The 20,147-nt window shown below is 32.4% G+C and overlaps 1 protein-coding gene across 6 annotated transcripts in view; it reads right to left on the bottom strand.

Moving 5' to 3' along the window:
• LOC117171963 (cyclin-dependent kinases regulatory subunit-like) overlaps nt 1-14,297 on the bottom strand; it is a 120,209-nt gene extending 105,912 nt beyond the window's left edge. For all 6 annotated transcript variants that reach the window (XR_004466941.1, XM_033359652.1, XM_033359653.1 and 3 more), the window contains exon 1: nt 14,060-14,297. Coding sequence is in view for 5 of the 6 variants with exons in the window: in XM_033359652.1 (XP_033215543.1) it covers nt 14,060-14,127 (68 nt within the window). In the remaining variant the exon portion in view is untranslated. The remainder of the gene's footprint in view (nt 1-14,059) is intronic.
• Nucleotides 14,298-20,147: the final 5,850 nt, after the last annotated feature.

Below are 20,147 nucleotides of genomic sequence, written 5' to 3'. Positions count from 1 at the left end.
AGTTAGAAATTTAGACACTGCAAATGAAATACAGTCTAGATATTATGATCTGAGACGTAGGTCGATAAGTTTTGAAATTGGCGAACAAGTTCTTAAAAGTAATAAAACATTGCAAATAAATGGGAAGGAATAGCACAAAAAATAAGTAAAAAATTTAAAGGACAAATTTTTCTTTAAGGTAAAGTTTTCACCTACAATTTATGAAATAAAAACAAAGATTTTCAAATCACTAGGTAACTGAAATGTTAAAGACATTACAAATTAGAGTTAAATTGGAATTTTTCTTTAGAATGGCATGCATGTAAATGATTTGATTTGACACCACTGTTAGCAACAACAAGATGACAAAAACACATACATTAACAAAGAGAAAAAATTCAGAAAAACGTTTTTTTAGAGAAAAACGGATCCTAGACTTAAGCTAAGATTTAAGAACTGCTGTGCCGAGCTAATTAGTAGGGAAACACCCCTTACACACAGGTATAGACCCTGGCGGGAGCTAGTACAACCCCCCTTTAATGAAACAGAAGAGAAAAGGAGAAGAAGGAGAGAAGAGGCGGATAAGATAAAAAGGAAAGAAGTGAAAGAAAAATGAACGAAGAAATTCAAAGAATTAGAGAAGAAGAGTTAAACAAAATAGCGAGAGGAAACAAAGAAGAATGGCGAGATATCGACAAAACAAGAGCTAGGCACGAACAAAAGAGACATCACGAAAATGTTCGAAAAATAGTAGCAACGGAAGAATTAAGAAGAGGGCTGCTATCAAGAGAAGATTAGGAAGGGATGCTTAAGTAGACAAAGGAAGAAGAGAAGGAAAAAAGGAAGTTTTTTTAGACTTCTTCACGTACACCATAGAATAGTTCATTTGATAACTTTCACAGACACTACAGTTATAATTGTTGCTAATGTTAGAAACTACACAGACTGAAAGGATACCAATGAAAACAAAAATTAATTTTTCTGTCCTATTAATTAAGATATTTCGCCATTGCAAGAAGATGGTAACGATTGAGTTCTATGTACTTTACGGCACATATTGCAATGAATCATCGAACCGAACGAAAAACCATTACACGGTTCCGGATTCCACGAAGACAATATACATCAAAGGCGGCTGGGTAGAAACAAATAAAAAATTCAAGGAAATCATTAAAATCACATACAAAAGAGAAAGACTACAATAGAAGTAGAGGGAGAAGCAAAGAAAGAAATACAAAAAGATGATTCGTATATACAACTAGACATAACCGATGAAGTTGGTTTTACTTTCAACACGGAATTGGAAATGTCTGAGACAATGCTTAAAAATAAAACCTTGTCCCAAACAGGAGAAGGAGGTTATAACAAAGTTATAATCACCCAACGATAATACGTCTCTGCGGGCCTCGGACTAGGAGTGGACAGAGCACTACTTCCTGGTCATAATACTCAAAATCCCGGCGGACCAAAATTAGTCTTGTGCTACCTGCCCTGTCACATAGTGATCCAAGTACGAGTGCTCCACCCCTCGAGTTTCAGAACGAAACCAAGTGGTCTGAGGACAACCCGAAGAATCGACCTTCAAAGCACGAGTTCAATCGTTCGGCGCCTTCGCTTTATTGGCCGGGAACCAATTACGTTCACCTGCTCTCGGTTCTGTCGACTGCTTCGGACCTTTGAGGAATTTAACTCACCCTTTGTAAGTTGGTTTAAATAGACCCTTTTTTATTTACATTGTTCATATTTTCTGACTTTCCGCTTCCCGACGCTCCACATCCTCCCCTTCACCTTAATATGTGAGACCCCTCACAAGTTTTCAACTAAAAGAGACTAATTCTCAACCCAGAATTTACTAGCAGAATCTTTAAATTAATAGACAAATTGTTAATTCGAAAGATCGAACTTTCTGTCCAAAATAGAAGAATGTTCAACAAAATAGATGAATTTTTGAAAAGAGATTAATTCTGAACCCAGAATAAAATCTTCAAATTAAGACAAATTTTTAATTAAAAAATAGAACTTTCTGTCCAAAATTGAAGAATGTTCAACAAAATAGATGAGTTTTTAAAAAGATATTAAATCTGGACTTAGAATAAAGTAGTACAGTTTTCAAATCAAAAGGCGAATTGTTAATTTAAAAGATGAAATTTTCTGTTTAACGCTCATGATGGCAAGCTAAAACCGTGACGTTGAAAGGCAAGCCGGGTTTCTCAGGCCCATTGAAATTCAAACTTCTCTTTCCAGTAAATGTATAGAAAAACCTAAGAAGTTTCATCATTTTTATTTATAATTACATTTTATGATCACATTACAGTTAAATTTATAATGCAACTTTGCCAAGTTTCGAAACTTGATCGTGCTAACCAAATATTTGTTGCAATCATTTTTAGGGCATGCCAAACCAAAATTTACCAAGATACGTTTTCTTGTGAAGCCGACTTGTTGCTTACTTTTTCCAGTAAAATCGCGATGAATCACAAAAGCTGTGACTGAAGAGACTTTCTTTAAATTAAAAAACATTGCGTGAGGCCACTGATACGTTTTACACTGAACCATATATGAAAAGTATATTTGGCCAAGAGTGTCAAGGCCTCCTTTCGTTGCTTATAAAAAAGATTTATAATCTGTACTTTTGTACCTTCTATTGCAACTATTACAACAACTTTGACAACATAATCACTACATCAAAATAACACGCGTTGAAAATGCGAGCGCTCATTTGAAAGAGTTTATGCGAGAAATTATATTTGCACCTGCTAGCTGTAGATCTATTTTAGAAACAAACAAGCAAATATGTAGAAATCCTTCAGAATTAAAAAAAAAATATATCTGTAAAACTGAAATCTATGTACTCAAACTGTTTTTTCATGCAAACATGAGTGATATGCATACTCTTTTCCTCACGGTATTCAAAGTTGATGTTGCAATGATCAGCGGGCCTGCGAGTTCCGGCCTGCCTTTTTGCGTAAGTAAAAAACATACACGTTTCTGTGGAGCACTCCACAAATGGAATTTTCAGAAAACCTGATTTTTTTATGTATTTAGACTTCGCAAAAGAAATTTCCATGCACAAGCCCATACTTCATACACAACTCTTTGTAACTCGAAAATTGAGACCCGCCTGCCTTTTGGAGGGTTAAAATAGAAAAATGTTTAACAAGATAGTTGAGTTCTTAAACAAAAGAGTTTAATTCTGAACCCAGAATTTAATAGGAACATTTTCAAACTAAAAGGCGGATTTCTAATTCAAAAAATCGAACTTTCTGTCCTAAATAGAAGAATGTTAAAAAAAAATAGATGAATTTTTAGCCAAAAGAGATTAATTCTAAGTCCAGAATTTAATAGTAATATTTTCAAATTAAAAAGCGACTTTTTAATATAAAAAATAGACATTTTCGTCAAAAATAGAGTAATGTTTAAAAAGGTGATTGAGTTTTTAACCAAAAGAGATTAATTTTGAACCCAGAATTTAATAGTAAAATTTTCAAATTAAAAGACGAATTTTTATTTCAAAAAATCGAACTTTCTGTCCTAAATAGAATGTTTAACAAGGTAGTTGATTTTTTAACCTAGATAGATTAATTCTGAACCCAGAATTTAACAGTAAAATTTTCTAATTGAAAGGCGAATTTTTAATTCAAAAGATGGAACTTTCTGTGCAAAATAGAAAAATGCTTAATAAAATAGATGAATTTGTAACCAAAAGAGATCAATTCTAAGCCCAGAATGTAATAGTAAAATTTTTAAATTAAAAGACGAATTTTTAATTCAAAAAATCGCCCTTTCTGTCCAAAATAGAGTAATATTTATATAGAGGGTTGAGTTTTTAACCAACAGAGATTAATTCTAATCGCAGAATTTAATAGCAAAATCTTGAAATTAAAAAAACGATTTTTTAATTCAAAAGGTCGAACTTTCTGTCTTATACAGAAAAAGGTTTAAAAAATAGATGAATTTTTAACCAAAAGAGATTAATTATAAGCCCAGAATCCAATAGTAAAATGTTCAAATTAATAGCCGATTTTTCAATTCAAAACCTGGACTATTCTGTCTAAAATAGAGTACTGTTTAAGAAGGTGGTTGAGTTTTTAACCAAAAGAGATTAATACTGAACTCAGAATTTAATAGTAAAATTTAAAAGTGAAAGCCGAATTTTTAATTCAAAATATGGAACTTTCTGTCCAAAATAGAATGTTGGACAAGGTAGTTGAGTTTTTAACCTTGATAGATTAATTCCAAACCCAAAATGTAAAAGTAAAATCTTCAAATTACACGACGTATTTTTAATTCCAAAGATCGACGTTTCTGTCCAAAACAGAGTTTTAAACCAAAATAAAATATCTAAAAAGCAAACCTGAACGAAAGTTTAAAAACTTCTTGTTATTAAAAAATTTTCAAAGTTCACAATCAACTTCCTGAGCTACGTTTGTTATTTAGAAATTGTCAAAGTTCACGATCAACTTTCTGAGTTACGTTGTTAAAGTTTTTAAATTTTCATACAAAATTACATTTCCTGTCATTGTAAAAAGTTGTGAAGTAGTCTACAATCACGACGAAAGAGTAGAACTGAAATGTAAACATAAAAATAACCTAATAATTCCTTAAGGCATTTGCAGATTGGCAGAATCTGGCATTCAGTTTAACTTGTTATAAATAATAATTGTAGAACATATATAGAAAATGCATAAATGGATTTTCAGGTGAAATACTTGACAGTTAAAAAACACAAATATAGCTCATTTGCTCCCAAATTGTAGATGTCAAAAATTGCATGCTTCGCGACATAACAGTTTTACTAAGGTTATCTGGCCTCCCTAGGCCGCTAGTATCTGTATCTGCTTGATTCAAAGCCGATATCAGATCGCGCGAGTGCAGTATACTGCACGGTTGAATATTTTGTTCTAACTTTATGCATACGTCACCTAAAAAGTATTCGGTTTTATCGTTAAGAGCCGTTCATTCGAAACAATTTTCTTATTTTATTTATTAATCGAAAATGTCAGCACAATAGTAGTGACGCTCAGTGTTAGCAGTCTCTGCGTTTAAGTTGTGCAGCCCCATACCGTTGGCTGTACGTTAGAGGTAGATACAACGCTGAGTCAAATTATCGAGAAAGAATGACCCTTTCATTGGTATGAGATTAAGGCCAGTGACAGTACAAAAACTGAAATTACGAAAGCATGGCGTAATTCGATTTTAATTCAATGAATTAATTCATATATATAATTAGAAGATAGTGAAAAAAATTATTCTTGATGAAAGGTTAATATTTTCTGTAATGATGGAAAAGCATACAAAAGTATAGATGTCCAAAAAAGTAGATACATACTCTTTAAACCTGAATTAGTAGTTTTCTTGTAAGGAAACTCTGCGAAATCGTTGAACAATTTTTTTACTAAGCATTTCTACTAATCTTCAGTTAAAAACTACTGATTCACTCAGGAAGGCTTATTAGTTTGAATACGAAGCCTTACTTAATAAATTAGCCGTTTTCTACTAAAGATAGTGAAAAATGCTAGCTGAAGCAATTTATAAACGTCTTCGCAGTATTTCAGTAGGTCACAACTATACCTATTTAGGTATGAAGCATCTGTTCATCCGTCGGTACAAGTTTTTTGGAGAAGGCTGAGGTCATTCTTGAAGTAAGTTTCAAAGAGGAATCCAGTGGTGACCTTAGTCTTGACCTTGGCCATGACCTTCATGGTTATTTCAAGGTCACCTTTGTTTTTTTTTAAATGGAATGGCCCATTTTTGACATTGGTAATCGAAAGATCGGAAAATTTTAGGTTAAAAGTGTAGTCAGGTCATAGGTAAGGTGTGACCTTGATGGACGTATCAAGGTCATTCAAACATCAATATGGTCTCAATAATTTTTCACGAGCTAGCTTGTGAAAATCATCCTCTTATCCTACTTACTTACTTAAACAATTTAAATTAAATAGTGACCATCGAGTTACCTTGACCATGACCATCAAGGTCACTTTTTTGTTTTTTAATTTAAATGATTCTGTTTGACATCGGAAATCGAAAAAAGGGAAAATTTTACATTAAAGAGTCTAGTCAGGTCATAGGTAAGTTTTGACCTTGATGGACATATCAAGGTCATTCAAAATTCAATATGGTCTAAATATTTTTTCGCAAGCTAGCAAAATGGATGCAATAGTTAAAGAGAGATCAGCTTATTAAGTACCGTAAGTAAAATATACTCAAAAATACTTATTCGTGGGGTCATTAAAATAACAAGAAAAGATTTGGGAAGTCCAAAGTGGGCTTATGCCAGGAAGGTCATGTACGGATCAAATATTTAGCTTAAGGCAAATCACAGAAAACTATGCAATATTGTATTAAATTATTAGAGAATTAAACAAGTTGATAAGTTCGTATACCTTGGTAGCTTATTTACTAGGGACGGGAAGATAGATGAGGAGATAGATAGATCCATAAACGAAGGTAAGAAGGTTATTGGTACAGCAAGGTCCCTTATCAGAAGTAAAAATATATCAAATAAAGCGAAAATGGCAATAAATAGTTCTATATTTGTACCGATTGTACTAGACGGTAGCGAGACATAGACATATCAAGAAAAAGATAAGAGTAAAATTAACGCAATGGACATGATATTGATGCGCATTATATGCGGGAAAACTTTAATATACAAAGTGAATAGCGAGATAATTCTCAAAGAATGTGGTGCAGAAGAGACGCTAATAAACACATGAGAAAGAAATCGTTTAAGATGGCTCGGACATGTCGATAGAGTGCCAAATGAACGTCTAACGAAACAAGTGTATCAAGGTAAAGTAAATGGCAGTGTGCCCAGAGGCAGACCGCGGAAAGAATGGTTAGAATGTGTGAATGAGACTCTAGTTATAAGAGAGATAAGAAGCCACCGAAACACGAGAGCCTGCATGAAAAAATGCATGGACGTAAAAGAAGCTAGAGAAGTATACCAGCACAGAAAAGTATGGCGGCAAATAGTTTATAAAGCGAGTGTCAGTAGAGCGAATAACGTCTGTAACAACAGACCTTATATATTTTCATAAATCTTTTTTTCACTTTCTTCTAATTATATGAATAAAGTAATTTAGCTCATTAAAATTGAATTAAGCTATGCTTTCGGAGTTTCAAATTTAGTTACCAGCCTTAATCTCATAACAATGAACGGGACATTCATTCCAGTTGATTCGTCTCGCAGCGGCGTACCTGCTTTCAACAATTCGTCAGGGATATGGCGCTACGCAGCGAAAACGCAGAGAAAGCTAACACAGGACCTTCTCAACTCTAATAGGCGAATATAAACAATTACGATTATAGATTATGATTAATATTTCAGGTATACTGCAAGTTTCGTCCGACTGTTGGTTGACCAAATTCAAAGTGTCAAACGGTGCCAAAGTATATCTTTTATTTGTACAAATGAATCCGATGACTATCAAGTTGAACAAACGGAGGTGTATCGTTATAGAGGGTCAATCGTTTTGTCACACGAAGCATCGCCAATTTCCGAAGGACGAAAAGGAGTGTTTGTTATAATTAGAAGCGGTGTCAAACCCGCTCTTGACGAATTTAACCAGCAAAGAAATCCATAAAAGCGGTTACAGTGTGTTATTTGCGTTTATTAGCGGTGGATTCATTGCATGGTCCGCGAAAATTGGTTGAAAACAAAAATAGTTACTTCCGTGTTGTTGTCTGAAAAAAGAGTTGAGTGATCTTTTAGAATCGTTTGTATATTATATAAATCTTTTTGAAATGGATTTTTTCCTCTTCGCATGAAGAGGGTAATCATAATGCAAAGGAGGGTACCAATGCCATATGGGATTCTGGGCCCAAAACGTCCAGATCTGGAAAGTATGTAAAGTTGTTACACATGGTTCAGCAAACAAAAAAGTCAATAGGTGTAATCCCAAAATTGAGCTATTTCTGAAATATTAGTTTTCAAAGTCGAAAAATGTATACATTGTGAAAACTTGTTTTACTTATTAGCAGAGCGTGAAGCGGCTTTAATACCTATTATTATCCGTTTGTTACACGATAAATAAGCAGTATTGTCATCGAATAGTCACATTTATTAATAAGTGATAAAGTAATTATAGATGTAGTTAACAACTCATATTTTTTATGATTCGTCTTCATCAGAATAACCTGGCACAACTAGTCTACTGTACTACTATCCTAAGTCCGTTTTTACATTGACAACAGTAGCCACAAATAGGTTCTGAACCTGCCTTGGCAGGGGCTTGTGCGATAGTGTCTGCGGGTTAGTTATCAAATATTTTTCTCTTAATCTCTAAAACCGCACAATTAACAGTAAAACTAAGAACATATTTGGAATTAGCATACCAAAAAACATGGAATAATACAATTCTTTAAGATGGACACATTGGGCCCAAAATTGGGAACCTACTTAGTGGTATTGGTAGTTAGAAATTCCGATAAAGTGGTTTACTTACGGTATTACAATTTCTATATTGTAGCACAATTACTAATGTGAGTACGCCATGAGTTTTTTACATATCCATTTTGTGGTAAATATTCAAAATTTTACCTTATGATTTTTACTGTTAAATTTACATTTGGGGCCGTTCACAAAATACGTGATAAATTTTTCAGGACCCCCCCTCCCCCGCCCCTGCGTGATACTTTTTCTTTTGGTATTAACATGGATACTTCGGCAGACCCCCCCCCCCCCCCCCCCCCCCCCCTAAACGCATCACGTATTTTGTGAACGGCCCCTTTGTGTAAACATATTTTTGATATTTTTGTATTGTAAAGACTTATACATAGTCGAAACTCTGATAATTTATTAAATTATTTTATGTTTAATGTATGTCCAGTCTTTCCTGTATTTCCATGATTTCTAGAGAAGATTAGGAAATAAATTTCATTTAATTTCAAGTGATTTTTACGAATTTTTTTAGTTTTAAGGGATATGGAGGAATTCGACCAATTCCAAAGGACTTTAAAGATTTTAAGTTATTTTAAATATTAAAAAGAACTCCAAGACATTCCGTTTCAAAACTTTGCAGAACTCTTAATTTATGAAAATTTATTATTTTTGATTTTGAAATATTAAACTTCTTGTACAAAATATTGAATTATTAATTAAGGAATTCTTAGAAAATAAAATATTATTCATTATGAGAACGACATATACATACTTTTTATAATGCAGTGAATGGATTTCCAATTACCTAAGTTTGCCAATTTAAAAAAAAATTAATTCTTTAATGGCAGAAATTATTATAAGTCATTTAACATAGTTTAAAAACTATACAATTTATTTTTTAAAGATTGTTGCTTCTTCTGTAAATGTAAAAATGAATGTTGAATCTTTCCCCTTTTTGACTATATTGTCCTCTTATTATCTTTTTTTCTTTGAATTTTTCTTTTCTCTTCCTATTTTCATCCTTTTCCTGCACACTTGCTTTCGAGACGTGCATTTTCATGCAAAGCGAATTCTGGGTAATTCTGGTTCGCAGGAAAAAAAGGAAATTGTTGAATTTTTCAGGAAAACTTGCTTCAAAACATACTGTCAATCGACTTGGAATTTAATTATTAATCGCATGTTTCGAGGGAGAATTATACCTAGAAATATAAACCTGTCTCCGGTAAAGCAATCACTGAATTGTTATTTCAAAACTCAATACAAGGGCAGAAGATCAGAAATTCTTACGGTTATTTTCGACACCAAAAATCCAGCTGATTCCCAAGTATAAAAATCTAATGCTTCTCGAAATAAAGGTGTCCTAAAGAAATAAAAGTTGATGCAACATGATTGCTATATTTGATTACGTCAAATTTGTGAAAAGCTTTTTATAAGATGAAAATGAATGCAAAATGCAAAATTTAAATCAATGTAGATCTTAATTTGCCATCTCTAATGGATGAAATTTTTAGAGAAACTCTAAAACTCCTAATACGTGAAAAATTAAAAGGGGATGCAAATATTTTAATTTACATGTATGACTTCAATATAATTATTTGAGTCTTTAATCATTTATTTGAATAGAATTACTGTAAATTTAAAACTTTAGAATTATTTGAAAATACTATACACGCCTGTGAATTTTCCTCTATTCTAAATATATAAGAATACATTGCTTATAAATAGGTATTCCTTCTGAATTTTTATTTATATTTAATCATTTTACGTGTGTGCTATTACATTAATTGTAAATATGTATTGAATTTTAAAATCGAATATAATGATCAATAAAATGGACAAATAAAATAAAAAATGTTTAAACCTATATTAAAACTAATTTATTTTACGCTGTATGTGTGCGACTGTCCGCGAAGAAAGGGACCTAATGCGCCAAAGCTGATTTTTACAGGATGGGCGATTATAGCAGATTCCGCAATCCAGCATTTAAGTAATGGGGATACGTCCCTTTCTTCGCGGACGGTCACAAATATGGCACACATACGCTGCTCATTCATACTTATAGTTCAAGTTGCAACCGATTGTTAGCGCCGCGCTTCTTCAAATTTCTACCATTGAGTTGGTAGGATCTCTCTTCATATCGCATCAAATTATACGGAGATGTTTGATCGTTATAAAAACGATCGACTGAAACTATCTCTTTCTATCTTATATGCCAGAAAGAGAGGTAACTCAATAATCGAAGTCACGAGTTATTGATTACCGAATATTTCCGCTCTCGTTCTGAAACATCAGATAGAAAGGGATAGTTGCAGTCGATAGTTTTCAAAACGATCGAATATCTCAATCTAATTTCATGCGATAGGAAAAGACATCCGATCAACTAGATTAGATGGTATCGGAATCTCAACCCCGGCTAACACTGAGCGTCACTGCTATTGTACTTACATTTTCGATTATTAAACGAAATAGGAACAAATTTAAAAAAAAACAGCTATAAAAAACAATGAGAATACTATTTAGATGAAGTATTCAAAAAATTAGAGAAAAATACTCAACTGTTTGGCCTCAAACCTGTTTCCTGTTTACTTGCTTTAATAAATCCTCTACACGGAAAAAAAATAAGTTTTTGAAACCTTACTTGACTAGTCACCCATTCTGGATAGGTCACTTTTTTTCGAATCTCATATAAATTTTATCAATGAACCACAGGCTTCATCGAAAAAGTGAAAAGTCATAGAATTATTCGAACACAATCTAAGAACATCAGTTCTCGAATTTTTATTCAACAGATTTTGGCAAAGTTCTACATTAACAATTCACAATGTATAATCACATTGGACGCTTGTGTTAACTCATAGTGACGTTCCTGTGAAGTTAAGTGGGATATATAAGTCTGAATAAAGTCGCGGTAATAGAAAATGGAGAAAATCTTTTAATTTGAAAATGTTCCATTTTAGATTATTATGTTTAATCTAAAGAATTTAAAAATGCAGCATTGAAGACCTATACGATTAAAAATTAATAGCATTCAAAGTCAACATTTTGCATGACAACAACTTTTATTTTATCAACTGAAGGGTTGCAGTACAAAACTAGATGACTAACATGTTTCCGAAAATGGGCATTTTGGTTGAGAAATTCTTGAAAAATCAAATACATATTTTGAAAGGATCTGTTCACAATCTCATTTTTAATATGGTAAAACAAAAATATTGATGATTAAAAATCAGATAATTATCTATGCTTGTCTCACCTTTTTTTTTGTTTCATTTCCTAATCACGGAACTTTTTCTAAAACCTTTTTCTGGCCATATTTCTCTTAATAAAAGTTTTTTGATACAATAATTTTGCAGTTTATCTGCATTTCATTCAAAATTGTGCAATTAAAATGTTTTAGTAACTTCCACTTTTATGTGTAAATTATTGAGTAGTTAAAAATAACATTTTGTGAACCAGAAAATGATTAGGAATTTTTTGTTCAATTAAAACGGCCACTCTGTTTATGAATCTTGGTTAATTAAACAAATTCAAATAATTTTAATTGACAGCATGAATAATTAACAGTTCGTAAATTCAAGCGCTTGTAATTTGAATTCGAAAAAAATTTTAATTAAGAAAATTTTACTTCGGATGATAAAAAACTTCATTATTACACATAAGTTATTCAAAATAAAACGATATAAAATTCATAAACTGAAAATTAGATATTACGCTAAAATTAAAATTGTTTAAAAATGGCTAATTTGAAATTACAAGTGTTAATAAAACTTTAAAACTTTCAATATAAAAAGGGATTTTATTTCATAAAATTAAATTTTAATGCGTTGAAACATGGGCTAGGCATTTTTCACACTGCCCTGCAGTGTCGTGCTTCTACTCTTTGCTTGGATTTGTGGAAAAAAATCTTTGCATCAAATGAAGTTTCAAATTTTTTTTAAGGGCATGTGATACTTAGAAAATTGTCGATTTTACCAGTTTTAGGTTCCCCTGGCTTTTTTTTTAGAATAAATAATAATTTTAAATATTTTAAATAATAATAATTTTTAAATTTTGGGAAATGATAGCGAACATGCTAACGGACTTCCCCACACACTTTTTTATGGGTTAATTCAAAAAAGTTTTAATTTATCAAAATGTGATTAATTTGCATAGCGCTTAGGAAATAGTATCGATTTTTTCAGTGTTAGATTCCCCCGGCTTTTTTCCTAGGATAAGAAATATTTTGCCTTCAAAATCTGGAAAATGATAGAGAACATGCTAACGGACGTCCCCACACACTTTTTTGTGTTTTTTTATCAAAAGATTTTTGATATTGCTAACAACGTGTGTGTATATTTCAAGGTCATGTGTGTAACAATTCACCCGAGCGCTACTTTCAAATTACCCAATATTTTTAACAGAAAACTTTGGACTTACAATTAAAAATAGTAACTAATCTCCCGGAACTAACCTTGTTTGCAGGCAATCAAAAAAGTTTATTTCATCAATAATTTCCAGACTACCTGAAAGGCAGAGATGAAAAACTACGTAAACTCAAAATAATGCATATGCATACAATTTTTATTTAGCACAATAAATTTTTTTTGTTATTATCCCTCAAAAAAAAAGAGTCCGGGGAAGTCCGTTATGATATTTTATAGCATCTCCGAATTCAGTTTTTAAAAATTTTAATTTTTGTGGAAAAAAAGCCGGGGAAACTGTAAGTATCACATGCCCTTGATTTGTTAAAACTGTCTTCTAACAACTCGTTAGGAGTCATCAGAATTTTCGTTGACTCGATCTATCAAAGTTTAATGATAGTACAGTCAATCAAAGTTTCATTAACGGACGTTGAAGCATTAGTGTAGGAGTGTTCCACGAACTCTATTCCTCTAGCCTTCACATTTTCATTGAGATCTCTGTACTTTCTAACATTCTTCGTACTTTTTAAATATGTATCAACCAAAGTTTATAACGTCAAACTGACGTATGCCAATAAACTGTAACACAAAAAAGAATACGCGAAAAGCGAGGAAACATAGGAGCTTTAATGTAGATAGTGTGAATAAATGAAAATGTAAATCTTAGTTCATTATTCTCGAAACTGTCTAAAAAGTAAATCTTACCATTGGAATAGAGATCCTCTAGGGAGAGTTAAGGCGTGTATGTTTCCTCTTTCAATGGTCGCCGCTGTACCAAACCCTTGATATTTTCATGTGGCGCGAAAAATTTGGACTATATTTTTTCATTATTTCTTCTGTGTATAACAATTTTAAAGCATATTTGTTTGAAAATCAATGTTATTACTTTACCAATAATTAACAATCTTTGTATGATCGGTGTTTACCCTATTCTGTATTAAATCCTCTTGCAACTCAAGCCAATCAAATTCAATAGATCAACTAGTTACGGTGTAGCGGCACCAATGAGAATTGGGATACCCCATGCCTCAACTCTCCCTTGAGATATTTACATTTGGGCAAAAAGTCTCCTAGTAATAAACTTTTATTTAAAAGTTAACCAAGCAAGGGATTGCAGATTATGTTCACTCTTGAAAGATAATGAAGTAGAAAATATCAATTCTACAATTTAGAAAATGGAAAATTCAGGAAATCCAGGAAAATTCTCTGTACATTTTATTCTCAGATCTTGATTTACAGCTATCAGAATTTTTTGTAAAACTTAACTTTTGACCAAACAAGATATATTACGAACCTGTATTCATACTTATCGTCGTTGTATTTTTCAGAATATTGTATTTGATCAGTTGGCATTGTTCTCATGAATTTCCGATACTGCTGGATGGAAGCTTTTGATTATTCTCATACATTGCAATTAAGCTCAGGCAGCACAGCACATTTTTAGCTCACTGTTTATCATCTTATTTCATTCCGCCAAAATCATTGAGCAGACGTATCAGAAATGTTCATGATCTATGAAGGTATGGTCCACACTGCGTACAGTCCCATGTTAAAGAAAATGAACTTAGTAAAGTAACAAGGTGGCGCCATCTAGTGCAGATAGAACAAACTGATTATAATATATTTTTTCATTTAGATTTACAGGAAGAATAATTTACGTAAACAAACCATTTTATGCAATATAAAAAAACATAAAATAGCGCATGATCAAAAATGCATTGGGTTTTTTGATATTACATGAAATGGTTTGCTTGTGCAAATTATTCTTCCCATAATTCTAAATGAATAAAATATTTAAAACGAGACATTAAGCCCAACACTTAAGTACCACCCCGAACAGATCGGTCTCTTTTTCAATTGAAAAATAAAAATAATGTAAATTTGTTTCAAATAGAACATATAAATAATTTGGAGACGTGATTACGGCTATGTTACAAGTGGGTGACGTGACCAGATTCCTACCTTACCGCCTCCTTTCTTATTTCCCAACTTCATGGACATAGGAAACACGGGACTAGGCATGCCATCCTAACTTGGGCGAGCGCTGCCATGTTTGTTGCAGCACATCAAAAGATGGCGGACCTCCCCCCTTATTGCATCAACCCTGCAACAGCAAGTCTAGTCCCGTGTTTCCTATGTCCATGCCCAACTTATTTTCACACGAAGCGCCATATCGAATTGAAAATTTGTGATAATAAATAAGAAGCACTAAAAAAGGTGGGTCTGGTCCTAAATTTTAATAATTATAAAAAAAGCAAAAAAAAATTATTTACATCAAAAAACTGTTTTCATAATTATATAAATTTAGGACCAGACCCACCATTCTTAGTGCTTCTTGTTTAGTATCCCAAATATTCAACTCGATGTGGCGTTTCGTGTGAATATAAGTTGGGAAATTTAAAAAAAGTGGCGGTAAGGTAGGAATCTGGTCACGTGACCAACTCATCACATGACCTCAATGTCCGCCATCTTCATGGGTATGGCACTCAGGTATATTTTCATGGAGAATAGATAGGCCAGTCAACGAAAGATTTTAAATGGAAATAATTTACAACAATGAACTTAGTTGTCAGGAAGCTTCCTTAGGGGGTCTTGAAATACCTCCCAAAATTGAGTCAATTGGGGGGGGGGCTCGAGCCGCCATCTTCCAATATGGCGGATGATTTCATGTTTTTAGATCTTCCTTGGAAACGGCTGTTTTTAAAGCAAAAATAGTTATATAATAAAACACTCTAAATATTCTGCTCAATAAAAAAAGGTTATATAAAATATTGCCATAAAGTGAAAAGTTTGCCTGAAAAATTGAACATTTTTGGAAGTTCATTATTTTTGCATTTATGAGCGATTGCCTCAGTGAAAACGAGTGAAGTTTATTGTTTCGAGCTTGGCTGAAGCTGAGCTACCGTACAATATCGATAATTTCGTTGTAGCTATATTATTTATTTAATACTGTAAATTATTTTGATCATTTTCAAAGCCTAATTTGAAGAAGTTGCTTTCATTCCTCCAAGTAGGGACTTTGTCATTTACTTTCCTCATGTCTTAACAACGAATCTGGAAATTGTCAAAGTTTTAAATTAATTTTTTGATATTAAAAACCGCCTTTTTCGGAACCTGTGTCAAAACTCTCGGAAAATCCGAGTTGAGCCTAGGGGGGTGAAGTAATAACGATGTATTTACTGCAGGCCCACTTTTTTCTTCAAACGGTAGAAAACATAATGCACCCATCGTAAATAATCTCAACTCCTTTCATATGCCTGGGACCCTTCGAACTGCATTTCCCAGGGCATGGAGCGACCACGTTCATGTGGCCACAGGCAACTATCGGCGTCCCTCTTCCACCAAAGCAAATATGCAAGGGCAAGCGAGAGAGTAACGGGCTTGTTAGTACAGTCAAGCACAGTAATTTCTATTTTTGTAAAAGAACCTTTCTTCTCCCGCTAACATTTCACGTCTATTAAACGCGTTTTTTGTATCAGAAAAAAATCATATCATTACTAATTTTTGCATGAAGCATTCCAAAGGTGCTCTAATGATCTTATCAAAATTCAGCAATGATCGAATTAAAATTAAGCTTATAATCAAGCTCTAAAGTGAATTTAAACCTTTTGTTTGACACGCCTTCAAAATACTTCTGGCTTCACATCTACTGTTGTTTATATAGAAACACATTTGTAAAATAATAATTTCTAAGACAATCTAACAAGGACAGAAAATTATTAACATTCCATGAAATAATTCAGATTAATACTTCAAGGGGATGATAATAAAATAACCATTTTTGTATCACCATTCTTCTCCCGCTAAAATTTCAGGTCTATAAAACGCGTTTTTTGTATAAGAAAAAAAATCATATCATTACTGATTTTTGCATGAAGCATTGCAAAGTTGCTCCAATGATCGTATCAAAATTCAATAATGATCGAATTAAAATTAAGCTTATAATCAAGCTCTAAAGTGAATTTTAACCTTTTCTTCGACACGCCTTCAAAATACTTCTGGCTTCACATCTACTGTTGTTTATATAGAAACACATTTGTAAAATAATAATTTCTAAGACAATCTAACAAGAACAGAAAATTATTAACATTCCATGAAATAATTCAGATTAATAGTTCAAGGTGAAGAAAATAAAATAACCATTTTTGTATCTCCTTTCTTCTCCCGCTAAAATTTCATGTCTATCAAACGCGTTTTTTGTATAAGAAAAAAAATCATATCATTACTGATTTTTGCATGAAGCATTGCAACGGTGCTCCAATGATCGTATCAAAATTCAGTAATGATCGGATTAAAATTAAGCCACGCATTAAAGAAAGGGACCAGCGGTCGGCAGTAAAAATAAAACGCCCCCCCCCCTGCTTTCTGTCACGCAAAAATCCTTACTTTTTTTACATTTTTCAGTCTGCTAAGCACAAATTTTTTTTACATAAACGTCTTCACGCTTGAACACCTATTACTTTTCGAAAAAATTCGAGTACGTTCAAGAGATTTAGAAGATTTGAAAAAATTCAAAATTAATTTCAAATTTGAAATGATTTCAAATAATTTGAACGAAGTGTCTTCGTGAACCAAAGAATGCGGATAATCGTAACAGAATTTCGATGCAAAGATTCCACGGCCTAATTTAAAACAAAATGTAGATTTTAGCAGATTTGGAACAAAAAATTTAGATGTTTTTTTAGAATTTTAACAGACTTTAAAAAAATAATAACACTTTTTAGGATTGCTAGGAAAATTAAAAATGATTTTTTATTTTGAAAAATTATTTGAAATTCGAATAATTTTAAAAGACATTTAGAAGTTGTGAAAAACTTTTGACACTGTTATTTAATTTTACAAAATTTGAAACAACATGTGGACGTTTTAAGATTTTGAATTGAAATTTCCAAGCCTTTTAAGGTTTTTAAACGATCTACAATAAAAATAATGTAGCTGTTCAATTTGAATAGGGAATTTTCAATCTTTTAAAAATTTAGAGTTGGAACTAGAATTTGTCCAGAATATTAATAATTCTAAATTTGGAACCGGGAATTATCGAATTTAAAAAAATTCGAAGCTAGTGCGGGAACTTTTCGAAACGGAACAAAATTCTGGATTGGAAAAGGAAATTTTTCCAAAGAATTCGAAGTTGAAGCAGGGAATTTTAATCAATTCTGAGTTGAAACTGGTATTTATTCCAAAGAATTATGATTTTTCTTGGAACATGAACTTTTTAAATTTATATAAATTCAGAGCTGGAACCGGGAATTTTACAGGAAAATTCGAATTTTTAGTTGAAACGGAGAATATTCGAAAAGGAATAAAATTCGGAATTGGAACAGGAAATTTTCCTGAATTCTAAATTGAAACGGAACATTTCCGAACAAAATTAAAATTATGAATTGGAACAGGGAATTTTACAAAAAATTATAAATTTTACTTAAAACCGAGAATTTTCGAAAAGGAATAAAATTCGGAATTGGAACAGAAAATTTTTCCAACTAATTAATCTGAAAGAGAGCGGTCTCTTATATACTCGGTTGGAGAAAAAGCAAAATAGAAAATTTTCAATTTGGTATAAATGCACTTTCTTAAAATTGTGCTTCGATATGCAGTTACTAGGAAATCCGGAAACGTACTTAAAGATAAGTAATTCATCGCAATTCATTATAATTTCACGATGAAAGAAAGACAACAAAGGAAATTTAAACGTACAAACTAAAAATAACGCCGAGATTTTTAACCGGGGCGGGGGGGGGCTCGCTTTTTATTGTAAATTCAAAGATATAGTCCTAAAATAAACACACAAGAAAATATATATATATATATATATATGTGTATGCATATGTGTATATTTACATGTGTATTTGTGTGTGTGTGTGTGTATATGAATATGTGTGCATACTTATTCTTGCTAGTCGCAACGCCTACAATGAAATTTGTTGTTAATGGTTCTTTTTTTGTCAAAAATTATATTACCTGGCTCAAAACTGAATCATTTTCTTCAAAATTCGACAATTCTGTCAACATTCATCCTTTTCATTTAAAAATTCTTTTTATTCGGTGGAAAATTCAATTCTTTTAATTGGGGGTACAAATGTCTGATTGAAAATTGATCTGTTTTAGTTGCTTGATATTTTCTTCTCAAGTGAAAATCTATCTATATTGTTGAAAATTCAACTGTTTTATCGAAAATACCTGTTTTTGGCTGTGATTCGGATTTGAATATTTCTAGAAAATTAGTCTTTTTGGTCTTTTTTTATTCTTTTTCTGGATTTACATTTTATATTTCTCCAATTTTGCACATTTGGAATTGAAATTTTCTTGACTTTCAATATATATATATATATATATATGTGTGTGTGTGTGTGTGTGTGTGTGTGTGTGTGTGTGTGTGTGTGTGTGTGTGTGTGTATTTATGGGTTTTCGGAGAATCTTAAACAGGACGATTTTTAACGACTCTCGGATATGACGCAGTCGTAAGTCGATCCTTACATTATCTTGTATTTTCCTTAACAGTTCCGTGGAAAATCTGAAAGAGAGCGGTCTCTCATATACTCGGTTGGAGAAAAGCAAAATAGAAAATTTTCAATTTGGTATAAATGTACTTTCTTAAAATTGTGCTTCGATATATGAACATATCAAATTAATTTTACTAACACTATGCGTGCGACAGGTATTCGACGCGTTTGTAACAAAAACAATGAACATACAACTTTTCCACACTCTGAAAGTCTTGTACACTATACACTTGAAACCACACTTATTCAAAACTTTCGCTTTTATACACTAATTTTTAATTGTAACATCCTTGCTTTTAATCACAAACTATTAATTGTTCAATCATTATTTATTTCCATTTGACTCGCGTTCACATCGGCGGCCATATTTTTTTAAAGTGCGGTTGACACGCCACGCTCGGGAAGTATTGAACTATACGTAAGTGTGATTTTGCACATGTGTATGTGTGTGCGTACTTCTAGCAACAGAAAAGTGTTCATTTTCATTTCCACTAGTTTTGTCTCCTTATGGCTATTCTCCATGCATATTTTTCAGAAACTTATAGGGGAATGCGGGACGGGGCAGTAGAGCTTCAGAGGAGATCTGAGAGAGGCGCGCGAGAGTTGAGTGAATCACTACGCATGTGCGACAGTTGCCTTTGTTTGCCACTCCAGCAACAAACAACGAGGTTAATTTGAAAAAAACGATTAGGGATCGTCCATATAGTTTGCCAAGAGCCACTTGGAGCGGTGTAAGCAACTCTCGGCACACCTTCAAGGCGCACTGATGGTAAACTTAGCTTGGACAAGAACCATTTAAATTAAAATTAAATTGCGAACATTTCATAACAAACGTAAAATATCCACGCTTTGCAAGACATGGTTATTTTAATAGATACC

This window comes from Belonocnema kinseyi, chromosome 4, assembly GCF_010883055.1.
Source record: "Belonocnema kinseyi isolate 2016_QV_RU_SX_M_011 chromosome 4, B_treatae_v1, whole genome shotgun sequence".
Taxonomy (NCBI): Eukaryota; Metazoa; Arthropoda; class Insecta; order Hymenoptera; family Cynipidae; genus Belonocnema; species Belonocnema kinseyi.
Note: the sequence above shows the minus strand (reverse complement) of the source record. Positions and strands in the feature narration are given on the sequence as shown.